Raw genomic sequence first — 21,290 nt, forward strand, 5'->3', positions numbered from 1 at the left:
CTGAGATATCATGAGTATTTGTGATTGCAAGTTACCCAGGGTTACCCCGCTACTAGGTATCAGAGGAAGAGCTTGTGATCAGGCTTTCCCAGATCTGGGGCCAGCTCTCTATCCACACACATATATCTGTTAAAAATTCTTTAAAATATGTGGCATAGTGGATAGGGAGCCAGGCCTACAGTTGGGAGAACCTGGGTTCAAATATTGCCTCAGACACTTCTTAGTTGTATGACCCTGGACAAGTCACTTGACCCCCATTGCCTAGACCGTACCATTTTTCAGCCTCCAAATCCATACTTAGTAATGATTCTAATTCAGAAGAAAGGGTTTTAAAAAAAATACTGCTCTCATGTTTTCTGAATCAATACTACATCTGGGTAACTGAGGGGAAAAATTAGCTTTGTGATAATGGTATATTTCCAGTATAATTTCATTGGATGGGTTCTTCAGGATATTTTGAGCACTGTTGCTGTAATCCTAATTATTATCTGCAAGCCTTTTGAAGTGGGCAGTGCAAGGAGTGATATCCCCATTTCACAGAGGACAAAACCAAGGTTTGGAGGTGAAGCGATGTACTTGCCTAAGGTCATAGAGCTTTGTTGTTTAGTTGTTTTGGTCATGCCCAACTCTTTGGGGTTTTCTTGATAAAAACCCCAGAGTGGTTTACCATTTCCTTCTACAGCTCATTTTATGGATGAAGAAGAAACTGAAGCAAACAGTTAAGTGACTTGCCCAGGACCACACAGCCAATAAGTGTCTGAGGCCAGATTTGAATTCAGGAAGATGAGTCTTCTTGACTCCAGGTCCAGCACTCTATCCGCCATGGTGCCACCCAAGCTTCCCTTGGCCATAGATCTTATAAGGAACCAAGCTAGAAAAGGAATCTTTGCATCCTTCCTTCTTTATGGATCTGTTGGGAGCAAAAAGCTTCACAATCTGTAACTTGCTACAGAAACATGGGAAGTTCCTCTTATTTCCCAATAAATTCCTTCTTGACTCCAGGTCCAGCACTCTATCCACCATGGTGCCACCCAAGCTTCCCTTGGCCATAGATCTTATAAGGAACCAAGCTAGAAAAGGAATCTTTGCATCCCTCCTTCTTTATGGATCTGTTGGGAGCAAAAAGCTTCACAATCTGTAACTTGCTACAGAAACATGGGAAGTTCCTCTTATTTCCCAATAAATTCTGACCCCTGTTTTGTGGCAAGGAGGCTCCTTGTGAAGACCACCCCTAAGGAGCCAGAGCTTTGCTTTGTTTGAATCACCGGCAGTCTCAGAAAGGCAGAGGGCACAGAAAGACAGAGCTGATAAAGTAACCCAGTGGACTGGCCTCGAGTCCTACTTCTGAAATTTCCCATTTCCTCCCGGCACATCCAGGCCATTAACTGGACAGGTGGCTAGACAGGTGCCTCTCCGAGCCCTCATTTGGAGGTCATCAGGAGGCGGCGGAAATTCTACTTTCAGGTGCCCCGAAGCTTGGTGCTCCCATCAAGAATCATTTGGGAACAAATTGGTACAAGCAGTCATCTCTCCTCAGGAGATTACATTTGATCAAGAGAAACCCGTTAGTGAGTTAGGAGATAAAGCCCAGCAGCTTTTACTTCTAAAAACTGCCGCTGCAGCCCAGGCTGTCATCATAGTTCAGGGGAAGCAGGAAATGATTTTGTCGAGGACAGCCGTGTAGGTGAAGATTGATTTCTCTACAGCTTGACTGCCTTGGCCCCGCTGCCCTTCCCAAGAAGCGGGGAAGTAATATTTGTCTCTGAATGGAGAGGCGGAGGGGTAGAAGAATAGGGACTGGTTTTCTAGAGGGGCAAGAAATTAGATGACCAGAAGCCATAAACGCATGGATAGGTGTGGGGTTTTGGGGGGTAGGGAGACTGCAGAATCTTAAAAGCCTGAAGGAACCTTATGATCATTGAGAGAAATAAATCACCGCAGAGAATCATAGACTCTTAGAGTAAGAATGGATCTGAGAGGGCAGTGTGGCATAATAAATAGAGCCCTGGAAAGATCTGGGTTCGAATCCTACTCTAGTTGTGTGACCCTTGGCAAGTCAATTCTTCTGTTCTAAGAGCCTTAATTCTCTCCTCCATAACATGAGGTTCTTGGTTCCTTCTTGGTCTAAATTAACGCCTTCTGATGTGGAAATCAGCTCAGAGAATCATAGAACTCTAGGGTTGAAGGGGACCTTAGAACTTTGGATTTGGAGTTCAAGTGCCACCTTAGTTTCTAGCAACATGATTTTGGGTAAGTCAGTTCTCATGTCTCATTTGATGATGGCTGAGACCTTTTTCAATTCTAAATCTATAATCCTATGATGCTCTCTTCCACAAGTGGGCATCTACCCCTTTCTTGAAGGCTTCCAATGAGAGGGTTTCTATGGAATGGTCTTTTTATCTGAAGTTTTCTCTGCCATCCAGTCTAAACATTCCCTTTGTGACTTCTGGTTCTGCCCTCTAAAGCGAATAGAACAGGCCTAATCTTTCTCCACCCAAGAGTCCTTCAAATGCTAGAAGATGGCTCTGATATTTCTCTGAGTCTTCTCTTCTCCTAGTAGGATCAGTGCCAAGCCAATCCTCAAGTCCTTTGATCAAGCCTCACGTGGCATGTACTTAAAGCCCTTTTCCAAAGTCCTGGCTGTCCAGCTCTGTCTGAACTGACCATCTCTGGATGGCCTCCTCTTTATCAATGTCCTTCCTGAAATGATCTCCCCAGAAGTGAACAATGTACTCCAGCTATAATCTGACCAAAGTGGAGAGAAGGAAAATATTTATATAGTACTTACTATGTGCCAGTCACCATGTTAAATGCTTTACAAATATTTTACCATTTGATCCTATTTTGATACCTGGAAGGTAAGTGCTATCATTATCCCATTTTACAGATGACAAATCTGAGGCAAACAAATTAAGTGCCTACTCAAGACCCCCAAGCTAATAAGTGTTGGTGGCTGGATTTGAACTCAGTTCTTCTTGATTCCAAGCCCAGCACCTGTTGCCTCTGAAGGTAAGAGGAGACCATCACCTCTTTTTCCTAGAAGTTATGCCTCTCAGCTCAGATCAAAATTATAGGACCCTCATTACAAGCCCTCATCCCATCATTGATTCATCTTTGAGTGCACAGTTCACTCGCACCCCTAGAGCTTTCCCCCCCTTCATCCATTTATTTTTATTATCCTATTTAGATTATTGGGTTGAACTCTTCTTTTATAAAATAATATTTTCTTTTTCCTCATTTCCATGTAAAAACAATTTTTAAATATTCTTTTTTTAACTTGTGAATTTTAAATTCTCTCCCTCCTTCCTACTCTCCCTCCCTCACTCCTTCCCACGTCTCCTCCCTCTCTTAGATAGTAAGCAATCTACCCTAGATCTTTTTAAATAAACATCTGCCTAACCATGCCTCCCTAGGGCAGATTGGAGGAGTCAATCTTTTTCCATTTTTTTAACACAAGCGTAAGATTTCTCCCCCTTAGATTCCGTTTTGGAGAAGCATAGAAATGCATCAAACAGAGAGCAGGTCCCAGAGTGAGGAAGATTGGGTTTCAGGCTCTGCCTCTTCTGTGTGACCCTGGACTGGTCATTTAATTTCCCAGTGTTCTAAGGAACTAGCTCCTGGAAGGCTGCTCTGTAGAGTTATAGCAATGAAATAATTGGCACACCTATTATACATTATTTAATATTTTAATTATATTTTAAAATAATTTAATATCTAATTCTATAATATATTATCATATTATATATTTTGTATGTAATATATAGGTATATTCTATGTCTTTTTAGATCTTCACATTTCTTACTTCTAAGTGAGAAGGCTGATCTAGATGACCTGTAGACTTTCTCCCTAGCTCTAACAGTGTTCTAAGTTCTCTCCCAGCTCTGACATTCTCTGTTCTAAGGTCTCTCCCAGCTCTGACATTCTCTGTTCTAAGCTCCCTCCCAGCTCTGACATCCTCTGTTCTAAGCTCTCTCCCAGCTCTGACATTCTCTGTTCTAAGGTCTCTCCCAGTTCTGACATTCTCTGTTCTAAACTCTCTCCCAGCTCTGACATTCTCTGTTCTAAGGTCTCTCCCAGCTCTGACATTCTCTGTTCTAAGGTCTCTCCCAGCTCTGACATTCTCTGTTCTAAGCTCTCTCCCAGCTCTGACATTCTGTGTTCTAAGGTCTCTCCCAGCTCTGACATTCTCTGTTCTAAACTCTCTCCCAGCTCTGACATTCTCTGTTCTAAACTCTCTCCCAGCTCTGACATTCTCTGTTCTAAGGTCTCTCCCAGCTCTGACATTCTCTGTTCTAAGGTCTCTCCCAGCTCTGACATTCTGTTCTAAGCTCCCTCCCAGCTCTGACATTCTCTGTTCTAAGGTCTCTCCCAGCTCTGACATTCTCTGTTCTAAACTCTCTCCCAGCTCTGACATTCTCTATTCTAAGGTCTCTCCCAGCTCTGACATTCTCTGTTCTAAGGTCTCTCCCAGCTCTGAAATTCTCTGTTCTAAGGTCTCTCCCAGCTCTGACATTCCCTGTTCTAAGCTCCCTCTCAGCTCTGATATTCTGGGTTCTAAGGACTCTCCCAGCTCTGACATTCTCTATTCTGAGGCCTGCCCCCTCTTTCTGAAATCCTGTGTTCTATGGCTCTTCCCAGCTCTAAATTCTGGGTTCTAAGGGTCCTTCCCAGCTCTGACATTTCACATTCCAGCTGTTCAAGACCCTCCTCCCTATAATAAAGACTTGTACAAAGATATTCATAGCTGCGCTCTTTGTGGTGGCAAAAAATTGGAAAATGAGGGGATCCTCTTAGATCGGGGAATGGCTGAACAAATTGTGGTATCTGTTGGTGATGGAATACTATTGTGTTCAAAGGAATAATGAACTGGAGGGATTCCACGTGAACTGGAACAACCTCCAGGAATTGATGCAGAGTGAAAGGAGCAGAACCAGGAGAACATTGTACAGAGACTGAAACATTGTGGTACAATCGAATGTAATGGACTTCTCCATTAATGTCAATGCAATGATCCAGAACAACGCGGAAGGATCTATGAGAAAGAACACTATCCACATCCAGAGGAAAAACTGTGGGAGTAAAAACACAGAAGAAAAACAACTGCTTGACTACATGGGTTGAGGGGGATGTGATTGGGGATGCAGACTCTAAATGATCACCCTAATGTGAATATCAATAATATGGAAATGGGTTCTGGTCATGGACACATGTAAAACCCAATGAAATTGTGGGAAGAGCTGGGGAGGGGAGGGAAAGAATAGGATTCTTGTAACCAAGAAATAATGTTTTAAATTGACTAAATAAATTAATTTAAATTAAAAATACCCTCCTCCCTGCTGTGGAAATCTATAATCCCAAGCCCTAAAAGTCTTGGCCATCCTACCTCTTCTCCTGTCAGGTAGTAGGCCGAGAGCAGTCCACCAATGTATCGAATGTTGACCTCAAATACGGAGGCGTCTCCTTTCTGAAACACAGGAATAAGATTGGGAAGATACTTGGCAAATTGGGCAGCAAGGCTTCGGTCAGGCTTGAGGGAGGAAGGAGGGTTAAACAAGGTGCGCTCGGGGGGGGGGGGCACACACACACACACACACACACACACACACACACACACACACACACGTGACAGCCCGACTTGTTGAAGATTTCTCGGCCTCCTTCCAAGGGCCTCCAAAGAAATCTGGTCCAAACCCTTCTTTCGCCAGAGAGAAAATGGAGGCCCAGAGAAGGTAGTGACTCGCCGAAGGTCATCCAGCTGCAATTTGAATTCAGGCCCGCCTAGGCCAAAGTGAGCAGCTCTGTCCAGTCCATAACGGGGAGGAGAAAGGTTCAGGCTGGACACAGGGGCTCTGACTCCAGAGTGGCCACTCTATCTACTAGACCAACCCTTGGTCCCTGTTAAGAGCTGACAGGCCAAGGAAAGAGGTTTCAGAGACAAAGATAAGGGCAGGGATGAAAAATGAAGGGACTGAGGGTATGGGGAAAGCAGACGGCCACAAGAATGAAGTTGGGCCTAAAAAGAAAGAGAGCCTGATGCAATGGAAGGAACACTGGGTTCCTGGCCTGGCTCTATCATAAAAGTAGTCGTGTGACCCTGGGCCAGTCCCTTCCTTTCTCTGAACTCAGTTTCCTCATTTGTAAAAGAACATGCAACACCAACTTCCCAGAGAGGTGGTGAGGAAAGTGATTTATAAACATGCAATAAACGTGGAGAGGCAATCAGTGCTGAGGGGCAGTCAGGGAGACTTGGGTTCAAGTGTTGCTTCTGACTCAGTCTGGCTCTGTGTGTGAAGCTGAATAAGTCAGTTTCTCATTGCCTCAGACAACTTCTAAGGCTATGTACACAGAGGGGAAGCTGGGTAGCACAGAGGACAGTGCCAGGCCTGGAGTCAAGAGGACCTGGGTTCAAATCTAGCCTCAAATACTTCCTAGCTGGGTGATGCTGGGAAAATAACAGCCCTTGGCACTCTTCTGTCTTAGAACTGACACTAAGACAGAAGAAATGGGTTTTTTGTTGGTTTATTTTTAAAGAAAGAGTATAGGCACTGAAGAACAGGGGTCAATCTGCATTGGAAGAGGATGTTTTCACACCAGCAGTTCTTTCTTCCAAACCATGAAATCTCAGGTCTAATTAAAAAAAAGAAGAGGAAAACCTGCCTTTCTGTTATGACTCCTGAATGAGCTCTGCCCTCGGTTTGAATACCACGGCTGACACCAGATCACTGTGTAAAAATTATAATAATCACAGTCCCTAGCTCTCAGGGTTGTCATGGGGGGACTTTGTCAACTGTAAAAGGGCCACACAATATGCTAGTTTTATTAGGTGTAATTTTGAGGGACCAAAGGGGGAGGAAGAAGAAGGAGGAGGAAGGACAATGGAAAAGGGAGGGGGGAAGAAAGGAGGAGGCAGAGAATGTGAAAAAGGAGAGAAGAAAGCCAGAGGAGAAAAAAAGGAAAGAGGAAGGAGCCAAACAGGACTTAGGAACTCAAGAACAGACTCTGGATCTCAAGTCCTGAGCTTCCTGGCCTTGCAATCTCCTTAATCCTTGGTTTAATGGTTATGATTTCCTCAGGTTAGAGCTGCAAACCCTAGACCACTTGCTAGATCTCTGGTGATATCTGATGCCTTTCCCTCTTGGCTTGCCTTTAACTCTTATGTATGTGTGTGTGTGTGTGTGTGTGTGTGTGTGTGTGTGTGTGTGTATTTCCTTCCTTCCTTCCTTCCTTCCTTCCTTCCTTCCTTCCTTCCTTCCTTCCTTCCTTCCTTCCTTCCTTCCTTCCTTCCTCCCTCCCTCCCTCCCTCCCTCCCCTCCTCTCTCTCTCTCTCTCTCTCTCTCTCTCTCTCTCTCTCTCTCTCTCTCTCTCTCTCTCTCTTTCTTTCTTTCTTTCTTTCTTTCTTTCTTTCTTTCTTTCTTTCTTTCTTTCTTTCTTTCTTTCTTTCTTTCTTTCTTTCTTTCTTTCTTTCTTTCTTTCTTTCTTTCTTCCTTTCTTCCTTTCTTTCTTCCTTTCTTCCTTTCTTTTTCTCTTTCTGAGAAGAACAGAACTCTAAATAAGAAAACTGGAATTTGAGGCCCTGCTGGGCCAATAACAAGCAGTGTGGCTCCAGCTGATGCCTCAAATGGCAGGATTCTGGGGCTTTCTCCAGTTATGTGTTCATCCTCCTTGTTCAAGGTAAGTAAGGATATTGTATGCTGGAGAAGTCATAAATAATATTCCTCTCATCTGTTTCACTCCCTTGGTGCCACCAGAGGTTTTAGTGTGGGTGTATGTACATGTAGAAATCAAGCTGGGAAAATATCAGCTGGATTCTTTGCTAAAAACAAGTTTAAAACAAACGGTTTGATTCTCTTAACCCAAAGGAAAGAGAATGAGGCTGGGTCAGAAAACCCAAGTTCAAGTTTTGACTCTGTCTCTCACTTTTCCTATGGCCCTGGCCAAATGCTTCTCTTTGAGTTTCATTTGGACTAGATGATCTCAAAGATTCCTTCCAGCTTTTATATTCTAGCTTCTAAAGTTCTTTCTACTTTTTACATCCTCTATTTTAATATTCTATGTTCCAAAGTCTCTTTCAGGGCAAATGTTCCATGTTCTAAGATATCTTCCAGCTCTGACATTCTTTGTTTTTAAGACTCATCCAAACTCTGACATTCTGTGTTCTACAGTCCCTCCATGTTCTCATGTTCCATGTTCTAAGAGCCCTGCCAGCTCTGACATTCTGTGCTCTTTGGTCCCTCCAAGTTCTGGCATTCCACATTCTAAGGCCCTCCCTTCTCTGGCATTTTGGGTTCTAAGGTCCCTCCCAAGCCATGATATTTTCATAGGTTTCAACACTGTCTGTTCTAGGGCCCCTTTGAGCTTTGACATACAAGATTCTACAACTCACCACGTCCAAGTCAAAGCTCTTCTCCACCCAGTTTTTGGCCTCTTGGAACTCGTCCTCCAGCTCCATGATATAGAGAGTGTCTAAGGCATCAATGATTGTGGCCCCACCAAGGCCTCCTGCAGGGACAAAGAAAGAGCAACTTGACTACAGTCCATTCCCTTCCTTTTCCACCATATCTCATTGAAAATGTCAACCTTTTTGTGTCCACTCTTAAAAAAGACAAGGGCCATATTAAGCTTCTTGTAGCAGCTGGCTCCTTTTGAAGCCAGAGATAAGGCGAGGTCTAAGTCCCTGGGTATCACCCATGGTGCCCTTATGACCTCTGCCCTGTTTAGAATGGACAGGAGGGGATTTATTCAGGGAACTCTGGTGGACAGAGGGCAGCTTCCCAAGCTTCTCTGGCCCTCTTTGTCTTCTCCATTCAAGAACATACATTTATTAAACACCTACTATATGTCAAACTCTGTGCTCCCTGCTAGGGATACAGAGATGTAAAATAGTATAATTCCTGCCCTCAGGGAACTTACAGTTTAATTTGGGAAATTATGACTTGCATACCAACAAATACAATACCAAGCTGCATGTGATAGAGCCAAGGGAGAACTATAGACAAAATGTTCTAAGGCAGTTTGAGGCAGAAGAGAAAAAGCATCAACATTCAACTAGTAGGGATGAAGGGGGGGTGGGAGGATGAGCAATGCTTACTTGGAAGAGGCTGTGCACACCTGAGAGATGGACCAAGAAAGATCACATATATATATATATATATATATATGATATATATATATGTGATATATATATATATATATATATAAACAAGATCCTAGCGATGCAGTAAAATGTCACACATTGTGTGGTAAAAACAAAGAAGGTACTGCATGTATACAGCAGGGGGATAATTATGCACCATAGAAAAGTGATGGGAAAAAGGGAGGAGGAAGGGTTCTTCTGTATGGCATCCCTTGGGTGGAAAAGGAAAGACTTCTACACTGCTTTAGAGGGTTGGACTACTACAGATAGAATGTAAGCTCCTTGAAAGCAGATACTGTTTTCATCTTATCTATATCCCCAGTAGTACATTTACTATATGCTTTTTGAATTGGACTAAATCAATAGAAGGAAGCTACAAGGGAGGAGATATTGACTCAACTTAGTAATTAGAGCTGCCAACAGTGAAATGGGGTGCCACAGGAGGTAGTGAATCACTGCTATTAAACAGAGAATGGACTTCTACTTTCAGGATCAGACAGAATATTGGACCAGATGACCCTTAGGGTATTTGCCAGACTGAGATGCTTTGCTTCATCAGGAAAAGGTTTAGGAAAACTCAGCTTAGGTACCATCTCCTCCAAGAAGCCTTCCTTGATTCCTCTAATGGCCAGTGCCACACTGCCCCCTGCCCCAATCATCTTGCATTTATTTTGCCTATCTACCTACCTACCTACTATCTATCTATCTATCTATCTATCTATCTATCTATCTATCTATCTATCATCTCTCTCTCCAACTCTCTGTCTCTCCATCTCTCTGTCTCTCCATCTCTCTGTTTCTGTCTCTCCTTCCTTCTCTGTTTCTCTCTCTCTTCCTCCTACTCTTCATTTCTCTCTCTCTCTCTCTCTCTCTCTCTCTCTCTCTCTCTCTCTCTCTCTCTCTCTCTCTCTCTCTCTCTCTCTCTCTCTCTCTCTCTCCTCTCTCCCGCAAAAAGCCTCTTGAGGCAAATGATTGTTTTTGCTTTTAATTTTAGTGTCTTCAGCCCTGAACACATCTGGCACATAACTGATACTTAATAAATGTTTCCAGATTACTCAATTTAGTTGGGAGATTTGAACTAAACTTTTGAAGGATGCATAGTTACTGACAAATTGGGAAGGGGGAGGACATTATAAGAGGACAGAACAAATCAGAATATGCCTATGTTTTTAAATAATCTGTTTTCTTTCTTGCTCCTCCCTCTCAGTTTTAAACATAAGTTACAATGAGGTTAAGAAAATTTTTTTTTATGAAAAGCAGATGCCTTTTGATTAGGGAGATGGCTAAATCAAATAATGGTACCTGAATGTGATGGAATATGACTGTGTGGTAAGAATTGATGGCCTTGATGAATACAGGGAAGCCTGGGAAGATTTATCTGAATTGATAACAAAGTAAAATAAGCAGAACCATGTAAATAGAAAGAACCAAACCATCAGAATGGAATACTGGGAAATGAGAGTGACCAAGTTTGACCTCAAAGGAGAGAAATGAGAAAGTGGCCCTCCACTTGAGGAACTATGGGCATTATAAAACAATCCACACATCACCCTGGTTGATGTTTTGGCTAGTTTTACTCAATTAAAATCTTAAAATTTAAATCTGTTTCATTGTGGAGAGACAGAGATCATTTAGAAAATGTAGGTGATGTAAAAACAAAATACAAATCATTTTTATTTAAACAAAGGAAACTTTGTTTGGTGGACCATAGGCTAGATATGAGAGCCAGACCTTGCAGGAAAGGTGGAATAATAGTAACTTGTGATACCCCAGACCTTGAATAGGCTGACCTTTGATGTCTCTGAGTCTTGGCATAATCATTACAATTTCTTCAAATGCAAATAACAGAAGTTCATAGAAATAGTTCTGATATCATAGAAAGAGAGCTGAAGTTGGGGGTCAAAGGAATGAATTCTAGCTCTTTCTCATTCTTACTCTATGATCCCAGGAAAGGGCTGTACCTCTTAGGATTTCTGAAATGGGGATAATAATCCATATATTACCTGGCTTACAGGGTTCTCAAGAGAACTAATATACATTTTGAACCATAAAGATGTAACTTTTAGTATTGGATACATTATTATATCTTGCAAAGTGCTTTTTTCATGACAAACTCATGAGATGGACAGTTCATAGATTATTGTACCCATTTTACAGGTGAGAAAACAGACTCAGAATAGCATTGCAGTACAGAATAGCCCTGGATTTAGAATCAAAAGAATCAGGTTATCAAATCCTCTCTTTGCTATTTACTAGTTGTGTGACCTTTTACGAGTCATTTAACCTCAATGGGTCTTGGGTTCCTCAACTGTAAAATGAGGGAGTTGGACTAGATGGCCTTAAGGTTCCTTCTGGTTCTTTGTCTATAGTCCTCTGAGCTCTCATTTCCAGGAAAGCCCAAGGTTTACAAAGTGCCTTCCACACAACTATGCTGTCCATCGATCTGGGAGGGAGGGAGAACAAGGCTTTGTTTACTAGGGTCTGAAAGAGAGGAAGGGTCTTACTCAGGGTCTGCAGGGTTCCCAGTGACAACAGCAGAGGCAGGAAGGATGCCTCTTCCCAAATTCAGCCACTTTGGGGGACCCACCAGGAAGAAAGCCTCAGGTGGGGCTCAAAGGGGGTCGGTGAACAGCCGGGAGGACTTGTCTCCTTGCTGGCTGGAGTCCTGTAAAAGGAGAGTGGTGGTGGGAGATGTCTATTCCCAGCCCGGAGGAGGATGCAGAGAGGACTGGAGCTGGGTGTGGGAGTGGGCAGGATGGAGAAACTGGGCAGCTTCCCAGATCCTTCTGAGTCAGGCCTTCCTCGTGTGGTTTCATTATTTCTCCTTTGGAGTGAATTCCCAGAATATTAAGCATTCCCATACTTAAAAGGTCAGTATGAAAATACATCCGAAATTCAAATAGAATTGACTTTTGGATGGTAGGATTATCTACCGTATGGATCCTCCATACTGTGGCCTCCCTTTATAGGTGCTAACAATGCTTCACAACCTGGGCTCCCTTCCAGCTCTAAATCTTCCACATTCGAGAGCATGTCCTAGAGGAACTTCCATCCTGGAGATCAGTCAATCTAATGGGTGACTTCCTTTCTTTTCCTGTTCCCTTGTCTCCCTCGCCCAGTTCTAGAGCCATGAGCCATGATCAGATCAGCACCGCCATTGTTCTTGGATAGTCTCCCCATCCATTAAGCATCCCTGTAGCTTCCCCCCCCACCCTTACCTTCTGTCTTAGAATCAGCAGTGTGTATTGGTTCCAAGACAGAATGGTCAGGGCTAGGGGATGGGGGTTGAGTGACTTGTCCAGGGTAACACAGTAAAAAGTGTCTGAGGTTAGATTCGAATCTAGGACCTCCCATCTCTAGAACTGGTTCTCAAACCACTGAGCCACTTAGCTGTCCCCATATTCCTTTTGTTCTAAGGACTAAAATGCCTTTTCCTGGCATCACACCTCTACGTGTTTTGTTCCCCCATTAGAATGTAGTCTCTTCCAAATAGGGATTATATTTGCTTTTAAATTTGTAGCATAGTGTTTGGCACAAAGTATGTGCTTAATAAAGAAATTTCCATCATAAATGCAAAATAAAAATGTTCACGGAAGACAGGGATAGATAATAAGTCGTGTGCAAAAGACCTGAGGGTCTAAGTGGACTACAGACTCAGTGTGAGTCAGAAATAATATGGCTGTCAAAAAAGCTAAAATCATCCAAGCAAAAGAGTCAAAGTGTCATTTGCTGCTCTACATCTAGGGTCCTATGATCACTTCTTTTTTTAACTCTTACCTTTATCATAGAATCAGTACTTGGATTGGTCCCAATGCAGAAGAGGGGTAAGGGCTGGGCAATGGGGGTTAGGTGACTCATCCAGAGTCACAGAACTAGGAAATATCTGAAGTCAAATTTGAACCCAGGACCTCTTATCTCTAGGCCTGGCTCTCTATCGACTGAGCCCTGCACCATGTCCAGTTCTAAGTGATAGGATTTAAAAACAACATTTTGGGGCAGCTAGGTGGCTCAGTGGATTGAAAGCCAGACCTAGAGACAGGAGGTCCTGGGTTCAAATCTTGCCTCAGACACTTTGTGACTCTGGATGAGTCACCTAACCCCCATTGCCTAGCCCTTACCACCCTTCTGCCTTGGAACAAATATTTAGTATTGATTTTTAAATGGAAAATAAGGGTTCAAAAAAAGAAAAAAACATTGTCAAGCTAGTCTGTGGCCAGATTAGGGTAGTCAGAATGGTCAAGATGGCTCCAAGTCATCCATTCTAACCAGCTTTTATGAAGTCTAGATTAGTCAATGTACTAGGCTGTCGGGGACCCAATGACAAAAGGCAAAACAATCCATGTTTCTGAGAAGCTTCAATTCTGTTGGGAGGCTACAACATGGAAGCAGATGAATCCACACATGTTCATTTGAGGAGGAAGGACAATTCGAACTCAGGTGGTCAAGAAGGGCTTCCTATCAAGAGAGGGACATCAGCTGAGCTTTGAAGGAAGCTCTGGACTTCTAAGAGTGACATAGAAGGGCGTCCTAGGCATGGAGTCCAGATTATGCAAAGACATGGTGGCAGGGGATGAGATACAGAGTTTGGGGAACAGATTTGGGTCCAGTTTGGCCAGAAAGTCAAGGAAGGAAGAAAAATAATGTGAAATAAGTCTAAAAAGGTACACTGGAGCCAGCTTGGGAAGGCCTTAAAAAAATCACACCATAGGAAGACCAACTGAAGAAATCTAGAGGAGTTTAGCCTAAAGAAGATGCAATCACAGGGGTCGGGTTCACTGTTTTCAGGTATTTGATAGGTTGTCGTATAGAAGGTGGCAGCTAAGTTGTACCATAGTTGCACCACTGGCCTTGGAATCAGGAAGATTCATCTTCCTGAGTTCACATAACAGCCTCAGACACCCACTTGCTGTGTGTTCCCGGGTAAGTCACTTTACCCTGCTTGCCTCAGTTTCCTCATCTGGAAAATGAGTTGGAAAAGGAAATGGAAAATCACTCCAGGACCTGAGCCAAGAGGATCCCAAATGAGGTCATGAAGAGTTGGACATGACTGAAAAACAATGATAGCATGTAGAAGATCCTTTTAATTTTCACAGACTAATTAAGACTAATGGATGGAGAGGGCAGTTGGGTAAATCAGTGGATTGAGAGCCAGGCCTAGAGACAGGAGGTCCTAGGTTCAAATCTGGCCTCAGACACTATGTGACCCTGGGCAAGTCACTTAACCCCCATTGCCAAGCCCTTACCACTCTTCTGCCTTGGAACCAATACACAGTATTGACTCCAAGATGGAAGGTAAGGGTTAAAAAAAAAAGACTAATTGCCCCAGCAACTAATGGATGGAAATCACGGAATTTCCCTTGGAATCAGGGATTCACCAACTGGAATTGTCCCACAAGACTAATGGATGGAAATCAAGGGATTTCCCTTGGAGTCAGAGATTCACCAACTGGAATTGTCCCACAAGACTAATGGATGGAAATCAAGGGATTTCCCAAGGAGTCAGGGATTCACCAACTGGATTGTCCCACAGCAAATGAGCCACCACATGAGGGAGTGAGCTTCCCATCACAGTGGGTGTGTATGCAGTAGCTCCGGGAATTTGCAGTATGAATTCTCACTCCAAGAAGGGTTGGATGACCTCTAAGGTCCCTTCCACCTCTAACATTCTAAGATTCTAATCAGTGCATTAAAGTATCACATTTAATTCTCCTTGAGACAAAGATACTCTTCTACCCTTTCAGAACTGGGGAAGATGAGGTCTAGGAATGTTCAGTGGAATGACGGGGTCAGAGAGTGAGTCAGCATTAGACCTGGGCATCGTACACTTCAGTTACTTCAAATAAAATATCGATGGAAACAACTGGCGAACGCCTTCGCCTCTGTGGACCTCAGTTTCCTAGCCTGAAAAAGGAGGGAGTTAAGTTATATGGCTGCTGAGGGCCCTTCTCACTCTTCTATCATCCTGTGAGCATCAGATCCTAATTTATCTGTCAAACTCCCATTTTTCTTAGAGTCTCTGATACGTTGAATGGTCATAATTCATCTTGATTGGAAACCTAAACTACAAATTCTCCTCCTGAGATGTTAGCAGCATCAAGTCTTAAAGCTTAAAGGAGTCTCAGAGGTCAGAGGATTTATATTCTGAGTAACTTTACTAATCATTTAGTCCAATTCTCTTATTTGCATATGGAGAAACTGAGGCCCGGAGAGGCAAAGAGGACTTGTTCCAAGATACACCAGCAGGAACAGAAGTGGGACTTAAACTGAGGTTCTCACCCCCAATGTCTACCATATTCTGTCTATTCCAAACCATCTGATCCAATTGGTACTTGAAAAAAAGTTCCCCCTTCAACATCTTGATAATTGGTTACTCAACCTCCCCTTTTAGACTTTCCCGTGATGAAGAAATCACAAGGTATTTGGATTGGGAATCTTAAATAAATTCAGGCAATTTATATTCAGTTCAAGCCATTTCTCAATTCTTACCTGTAATGAAACAGACTTCTAATTGGTCCCTCTGCTTCTAGTCCCTCCCATCTACACTCCATTCTTTATAGTTATCAAAATAATTTTTTGGATTTGTAGGTCTAACCATTTTGCTATTCCCTCCCTCCCTCCCAGACTTTAAATGGCTCCTTATTGTCTCCACATGAAATGCAAATAACTTAGCCTGACATTTAAGGTTCTTCCCAACCTGGCTTGACTAAGTAAATGAGTGAATAAATAAATGAAAGAATGAATGTGTATAATAAAGTAGAACTAGTCTTGCAGTGGGTTTTGGTATCTTGCCCAATGCTCATCTGGTATTTTTGAAAATAGGGTGCCATATTGCCTGAAGATTCCATGGGAGCTCAGAGGACAGAGTCTTGTGTATCATTATAGAAAAGCAGCAGAAGGGAGAGCTAAGGGTCACAGTGTGAATAGAGAGCCAGGCCAAGAGATGGGAGGTCCTGGGTTCAAATCTGACCTCAAACACGTCCTACCTGTATGACCCTGGACCAGTCACTTAACCCAATTTGTCTAGCCCTTACCATTCTTCTGCCTTGGAAGAAGAAGGCAAGGGTTAAAAAGAAAAATAAAAAAATGACAAGCAGCAGGGCCTGAGCCTCCAGGGCCAGGCCAGAGTCCAGTCTCTTCACCTGATGGTAACCTCAGAAGCAAAGTTGGCAGACAGTGCCTCCTGTGACATTTCCCCTTCTAAACAGCAACCCTAGCTCTGGATCTCTTTATGACTCAGAGTGGGAGAGAGCCTGCTAGATTAGTTGGCAAGATTTCCCTTTCCATTCTCATGTTTCTAATTGTTCTCTTGGTCCATCTCATAATATCTTGGTGGGATGAGGTCCAGGTAGCCACTTATTAGGCCAAAGGGAGGCACATTAGGCAGGAAGAGCCCAGGAGGTGTCGTGCCTGGATTCAACTGGATTTATGGTGCTGACTAGCCCAGGAAGTGGGTTCACCTTTTTGTTTATGAAGTTTTAATAGGGTATGAAATACTGAGGGGTCTGGAGAGAGCCCAAAGGGTTAGAAGAGACCTTGGCTTTAGATCTGGCCTGGCCACAAATTCATTGTGTTCCTCTGGGCAAGTCACTTCCCTGCTCTGCTGTGGGTGTGTTTTTATGTGTGAAGAACTGAAATAGAAGGATTCTAAAATCCTTCCAAGAACCAATATAGGCACTAAGGCCTCTTCCAGCCCTGACATTCTGGATTCTAAGATTCCTTCTTGGATCTGATATTCTGTACCCCCATTCCAGCTGTGACATTTTGAGTTCTAAGATCCCTCCCAATTGTGATATTCTTCAAGTACTGACATTCTGGGTTCTAAGGTCTCTCCCAGCTCTGACATTCTCTGTTCTAAGCTCTCTCCCAGCTCTGACATTCTCTGTTCTAAGCTCTCTCCCAGCTCTGACATTCTCTGTCCTAAGCTCTCTCCCAGCTCTGACATTCTCTGTTCTAAGGTCTCTCCCAGCTCTGACATTCTCTGTTCTAAGCTCCCTCTCAGCTCTGACACTCTCTGTTCTAAGGTCTCTCCCAGCTCTGACATTCTGTGTTCTGAGGTCTCTCCCAGCTCTGACATTCTCCATTCTAAGGTCTCTCCCAGCTCTGACATTCTCTATTCTAAGGTCTCTCCCAGCTCTTACATTCTCTGTTCTAAGCTCTCTCCCAGCTCTTACATTCTCTGTTCTAAGGTCTCTCCCAGCTCTGACATTCTCTGTTCTAAGGTCTCTCCCAGTTCTGACATTCTCTGTTCTAAGGTCTCTCCCAGCTCTGACATTCTCCATTCTAAGGTCTCTCCCAGCTCTGACATTCTCTATTCTAAGGTCTCTCCCAGCTCTTACATTCTCTGTTCTAAGCTCTCTCCCAGCTCTTACATTCTCTGTTCTAAGGTCTCTCCCAGCTCTGACATTCTCCATTCTAAGGTCTCTCCCAGCTCTGACATTCTCTATTCTAAGGTCTCTCCCAGCTCTTACATTCTCTGTTCTAAGCTCTCTCCCAGCTCTTACATTCTCTGTTCTAAGGTCTCTCCCAGCTCTTACATTCTCTGTTCTAAGGTCTCTCCCAGCTCTGACATTCTCTGTTCTAAGGTCTCTCCCAGCTCTGACATTCCCTGTTCTAAGATCCCTCCCAGCTCTGACATTCTCTGTTCTAAGGTCTCTCACAGCTCTGACATTCTCTGTTCTAAGGTCTCTCCCAGCTCTGACATTCTCTGTTCTAAGGTCTCTCCCAGCTCTGACATTCTCTGTTCTAAGGTCTCTCCCAGCTCTGACATTCTCTGTTCTAAGCTCTCTCCCAGCTCTGACATTCTCTGTTCTAAGGTCTCTCCCAGCTCTGACATTCTCTGTTCTAAGCTCTCTCCCAGCTCTGACATTCTCTGTTCTAAGGTCTCTCACAGCTCTGACATTCTCTGTTCTAAGGTCTCTCCCAGCTCTGACATTCCCTGTTCTAAGGCCTTTTCCAGCTCTGACATTCCCTGTTCTAAGGCCTTTCCCAGCTCTGACATTCTATGTTCTAAGATCCCTTCCCAGCTATGATATTCTGTACTGTAAGACCCCCATCCCAGTGGTGACACTCTGTGTTCTAAGACCTCTTTCCAGCTCTGACATTCTGGGTTTTAAGATTCCCAATGATCTTTCCAGTCTCATTACACATTACTGCCCTTCACCTACCAAACTGGTCAGCATGATGTTCTCTTCCCCCTCCATGTCTTGCCTGGAAAGCTCTTCTTTCTCATCTCTGCCTCTTGGTTTCCTTCAAGACTCAGCTCTTGTGCTACAGACTACAGGAAGCCCCTTACTTGATTCTCTTAATAGTTTGTGCGCTCCTGCTTCCATCTTCAGATTATGACATATGTTTGTTCTCATTCTCCCCAGTAGAATGTAATATTCCTTGAGGTTGGGAATCTTTTTTCCTCTTTCTATCTCTAGCCCCCTAGTACAGTGTGCAACCAATTTACTGTTGTACTTATTAAGAATTTATTATAGGGGGTAGCTGGGTACCTCAGTGGATTGAGAGCCAGGCCTAGAGACAGAAGGTTCTAGGTTCAAATCTGGCCTCAGACACTTCTCAGCTGTGTGACCCTGGGCAAGTCACTTGACCCCCATTGCCTAACCCTTACGCTGTTCTGCCTTGGTACTAATACACAGTATTGATTACAAGACAGAAGGTAAGGGTTTTAAAAAAATAATTTGTTATTGGGGTAGCTATGTGCTTCAATGGACAGAGCCAGGCATGGAGTCAGGAAGTTCTGGGTTCAAATATGGCTTTAGATGCTTCCTAGCTGGGTGACCCTGGGCAAGTCACTTAACTCAGTTGCCTAGCCCTTACCACTCTTCTGCCTTAGAACTAACACCTAGTATTAACATTAAGACAGAAGGTATGGGTTAAAAAAAAAGAATTTGTTATGCTCCAGGCATTTTTATAAACACTGGTGGGGTGGGAATGGAGGGACCAAGAAAGGATGGAGGAGGAAGAGCTCACATTTTAATGGGGGAGATAGCATGTAAATAACTAGGGATATAGAAGATAGATGCAAAGTACAGAGAAGGTAAGCTCAATGAGAACCAGAAAAGGCCTCCTCCAGAAGGTAGCATATTCTAGAAGGAAGCCAGAGAAACTAAAGGATGGAGCTAAGGAAAGTAGTCCAAGCCGGGGGACAGCTGGTACAAAAGCATGGAGTCAGGAAATGGAGGGTCCTTTGAGAAGAAGGCAAGGAGGCCTGGGGCGCTGTATTGTAGAAGTATAAAAAGATGATAAGGTAGGAAAAGGCCAAGCTCCGAAGAGCTTTAAGCATTAAATGTGGATTTTGTGTTTGATTCTGGGGGTAATCGGGAACTGTTGGGGAGTGAGATGGCATGGTCAGACCTGTGCTTTAGTAGGTAAGTGAAGGATGGACGGCCCTTGGCAGACACTTAAGAAATGGTTGTTGGGTTGGACTTGCCCAGAGTCATGGGATCTTGTGCTGGAAAAGATCTCAGAGCTCTGTCTGATCCAACCCCTTGACTTCATGGACTTTGGCCAGAGAAGCCAGAGGCTTGCCTAAAAGCACAGAGGTCATTCTTGTCTGTCCCTCATTTTCAAAGAGGTCTAATGATGTCATGGGGTGATGTCTTGACTTGCATGTGAGTTCGATTTATTTTTTATTTCATTTTATTTTTTAAACCCTTACCTTCCGTCTTGGAATCAATACTGTTGATACAATACAACAATATATTGGTTCCAAGGCAGAAGAGTGGTAAGGTCCAGGCAGTGGGGGGTTAAGTGACTTGCCCAGGGTCACACAGCCGGGAAGTGTCTGAGGCTAGATTTGAACCTGGGACCTCCTGTCTCTAGGTCTGGCTCTCAATACACTGAACCACCCAGCTGCCCCTCCATTATTTTTCTTCATAAAAATTATGTGTATTTTTAATTTTCTCTCTTATTTCCTGTACATTCTCTCCTACTGAAAAACATCAGAAAAAAGAAAAACTTTTATACTTATGTGTAAAATCAAGCAGAAAAGAATTCATCACTGGCCATATTTTTTTAAATTTAGGTCATTTTCTGTATTTTGTATCCATCACCTCTTTGTCAATAGGTGGGCAATGTGCTTCATCTTTGATTCTCAGGCATCATAACTTATTGTTGCATTGATCAATGTTTAAAGTCTTTCAGAATTATTTTTCTTTATAGTGTAGTTAATGCATAATTTTACTCCTGGTCCTGCTCCCTTCACTTTCAATCAGTTCATATAGATCTTTTCAGTTTTCTCTGAAACTGTCCATTTTATCATTTCTTGTTACATTTGTATATCACAAATTGTTTAGTTATTCCCAATAAGTGGGCACCTTCTTGGCTTCTAGTTCTTTGACACCACAAAAGAATCTGGTATGGCTATTTTTGTACAATTTTTTATTTTTTTCTTTGATTTCTTTGGGGGGTATATGCCTATAAGGGTATTGCTAGGTTAAAGGGTATGCATTTTCCAAGTTAGTGCCAAATTGCTTTCCAGAATGGTTGAGTCAATTTCCATCTTTACCAGCAATGTATTAGTGTTCCTATTTTCCTACACTTTCTCCAACCTTTATCGTTTTCCCTTTTTATTATCTTTGCCAATATGATGAGTATAAAATGGAACCTCAGTGTTGCTTTAATTTGCATTTCCCTAGATGTTAACCATTTAGAACATATTAAATATACGGTTGTTGAGAGCTTGAATTTTTCCTTCAAAAACTGCCAGTTCATATCCTTTGCCCATTTACCTATTGAGGAATGGCTCTTGTTCTTATAAATTCAAATCAATTCCTTCCATATCACAGAAGTGAGATATTCATTGGAAAAATTTGCTGCAAAGATTTTTTCCCTTGGTTACTTTTTCCCCTTCTAATTTTATCTGCATTGGTTTTGTTTGTGTAAAAACTTTAATTTTTTTTAATCACAATGGTCTCTTTTATCCCGTGATCCTCTCTCTTGTCTGGTCTTGAGATTTATATCCCTATGCAGACATGAAAGGTAAATTTCTTCCTCACTCCACTAAGTTCTTATGATGTTGCGTTTTTATGCTCCAATTGTAGTATATCTCGGTATACGCCTGAGATGTTGGTCTATACTTAATTTCTGTCTGACTGCTTTCCAGTCTTCCTAGCAGTTTTTGTTGACTAATGAGACTTTCCCCCAGTAACTG

The 21,290-nt window shown here is 42.9% G+C and overlaps 1 protein-coding gene across 2 annotated transcripts in view; it reads right to left on the reverse strand.

Annotated features, from left to right (window-relative positions):
• MAN1C1 (mannosidase alpha class 1C member 1) overlaps window positions 1–21,290 on the reverse strand; it is a 352,377-nt gene that overhangs the window by 59,731 nt on the left and 271,356 nt on the right. For both annotated transcript variants that reach the window (XM_056795520.1, XM_056795521.1), the window contains exons 3-4: window positions 8,384–8,499; window positions 5,384–5,464 (exon numbers count right to left, since the gene is read on the reverse strand). In XM_056795520.1, the coding sequence (XP_056651498.1) occupies window positions 5,384–5,464; window positions 8,384–8,499 (197 nt within the window). The remainder of the gene's footprint in view (window positions 1–5,383; window positions 5,465–8,383; window positions 8,500–21,290) is intronic.

Source organism: Monodelphis domestica, chromosome 4 (assembly GCF_027887165.1).
Source record: "Monodelphis domestica isolate mMonDom1 chromosome 4, mMonDom1.pri, whole genome shotgun sequence".
In the NCBI taxonomy this organism is placed as follows: domain Eukaryota; kingdom Metazoa; phylum Chordata; class Mammalia; order Didelphimorphia; family Didelphidae; genus Monodelphis; species Monodelphis domestica.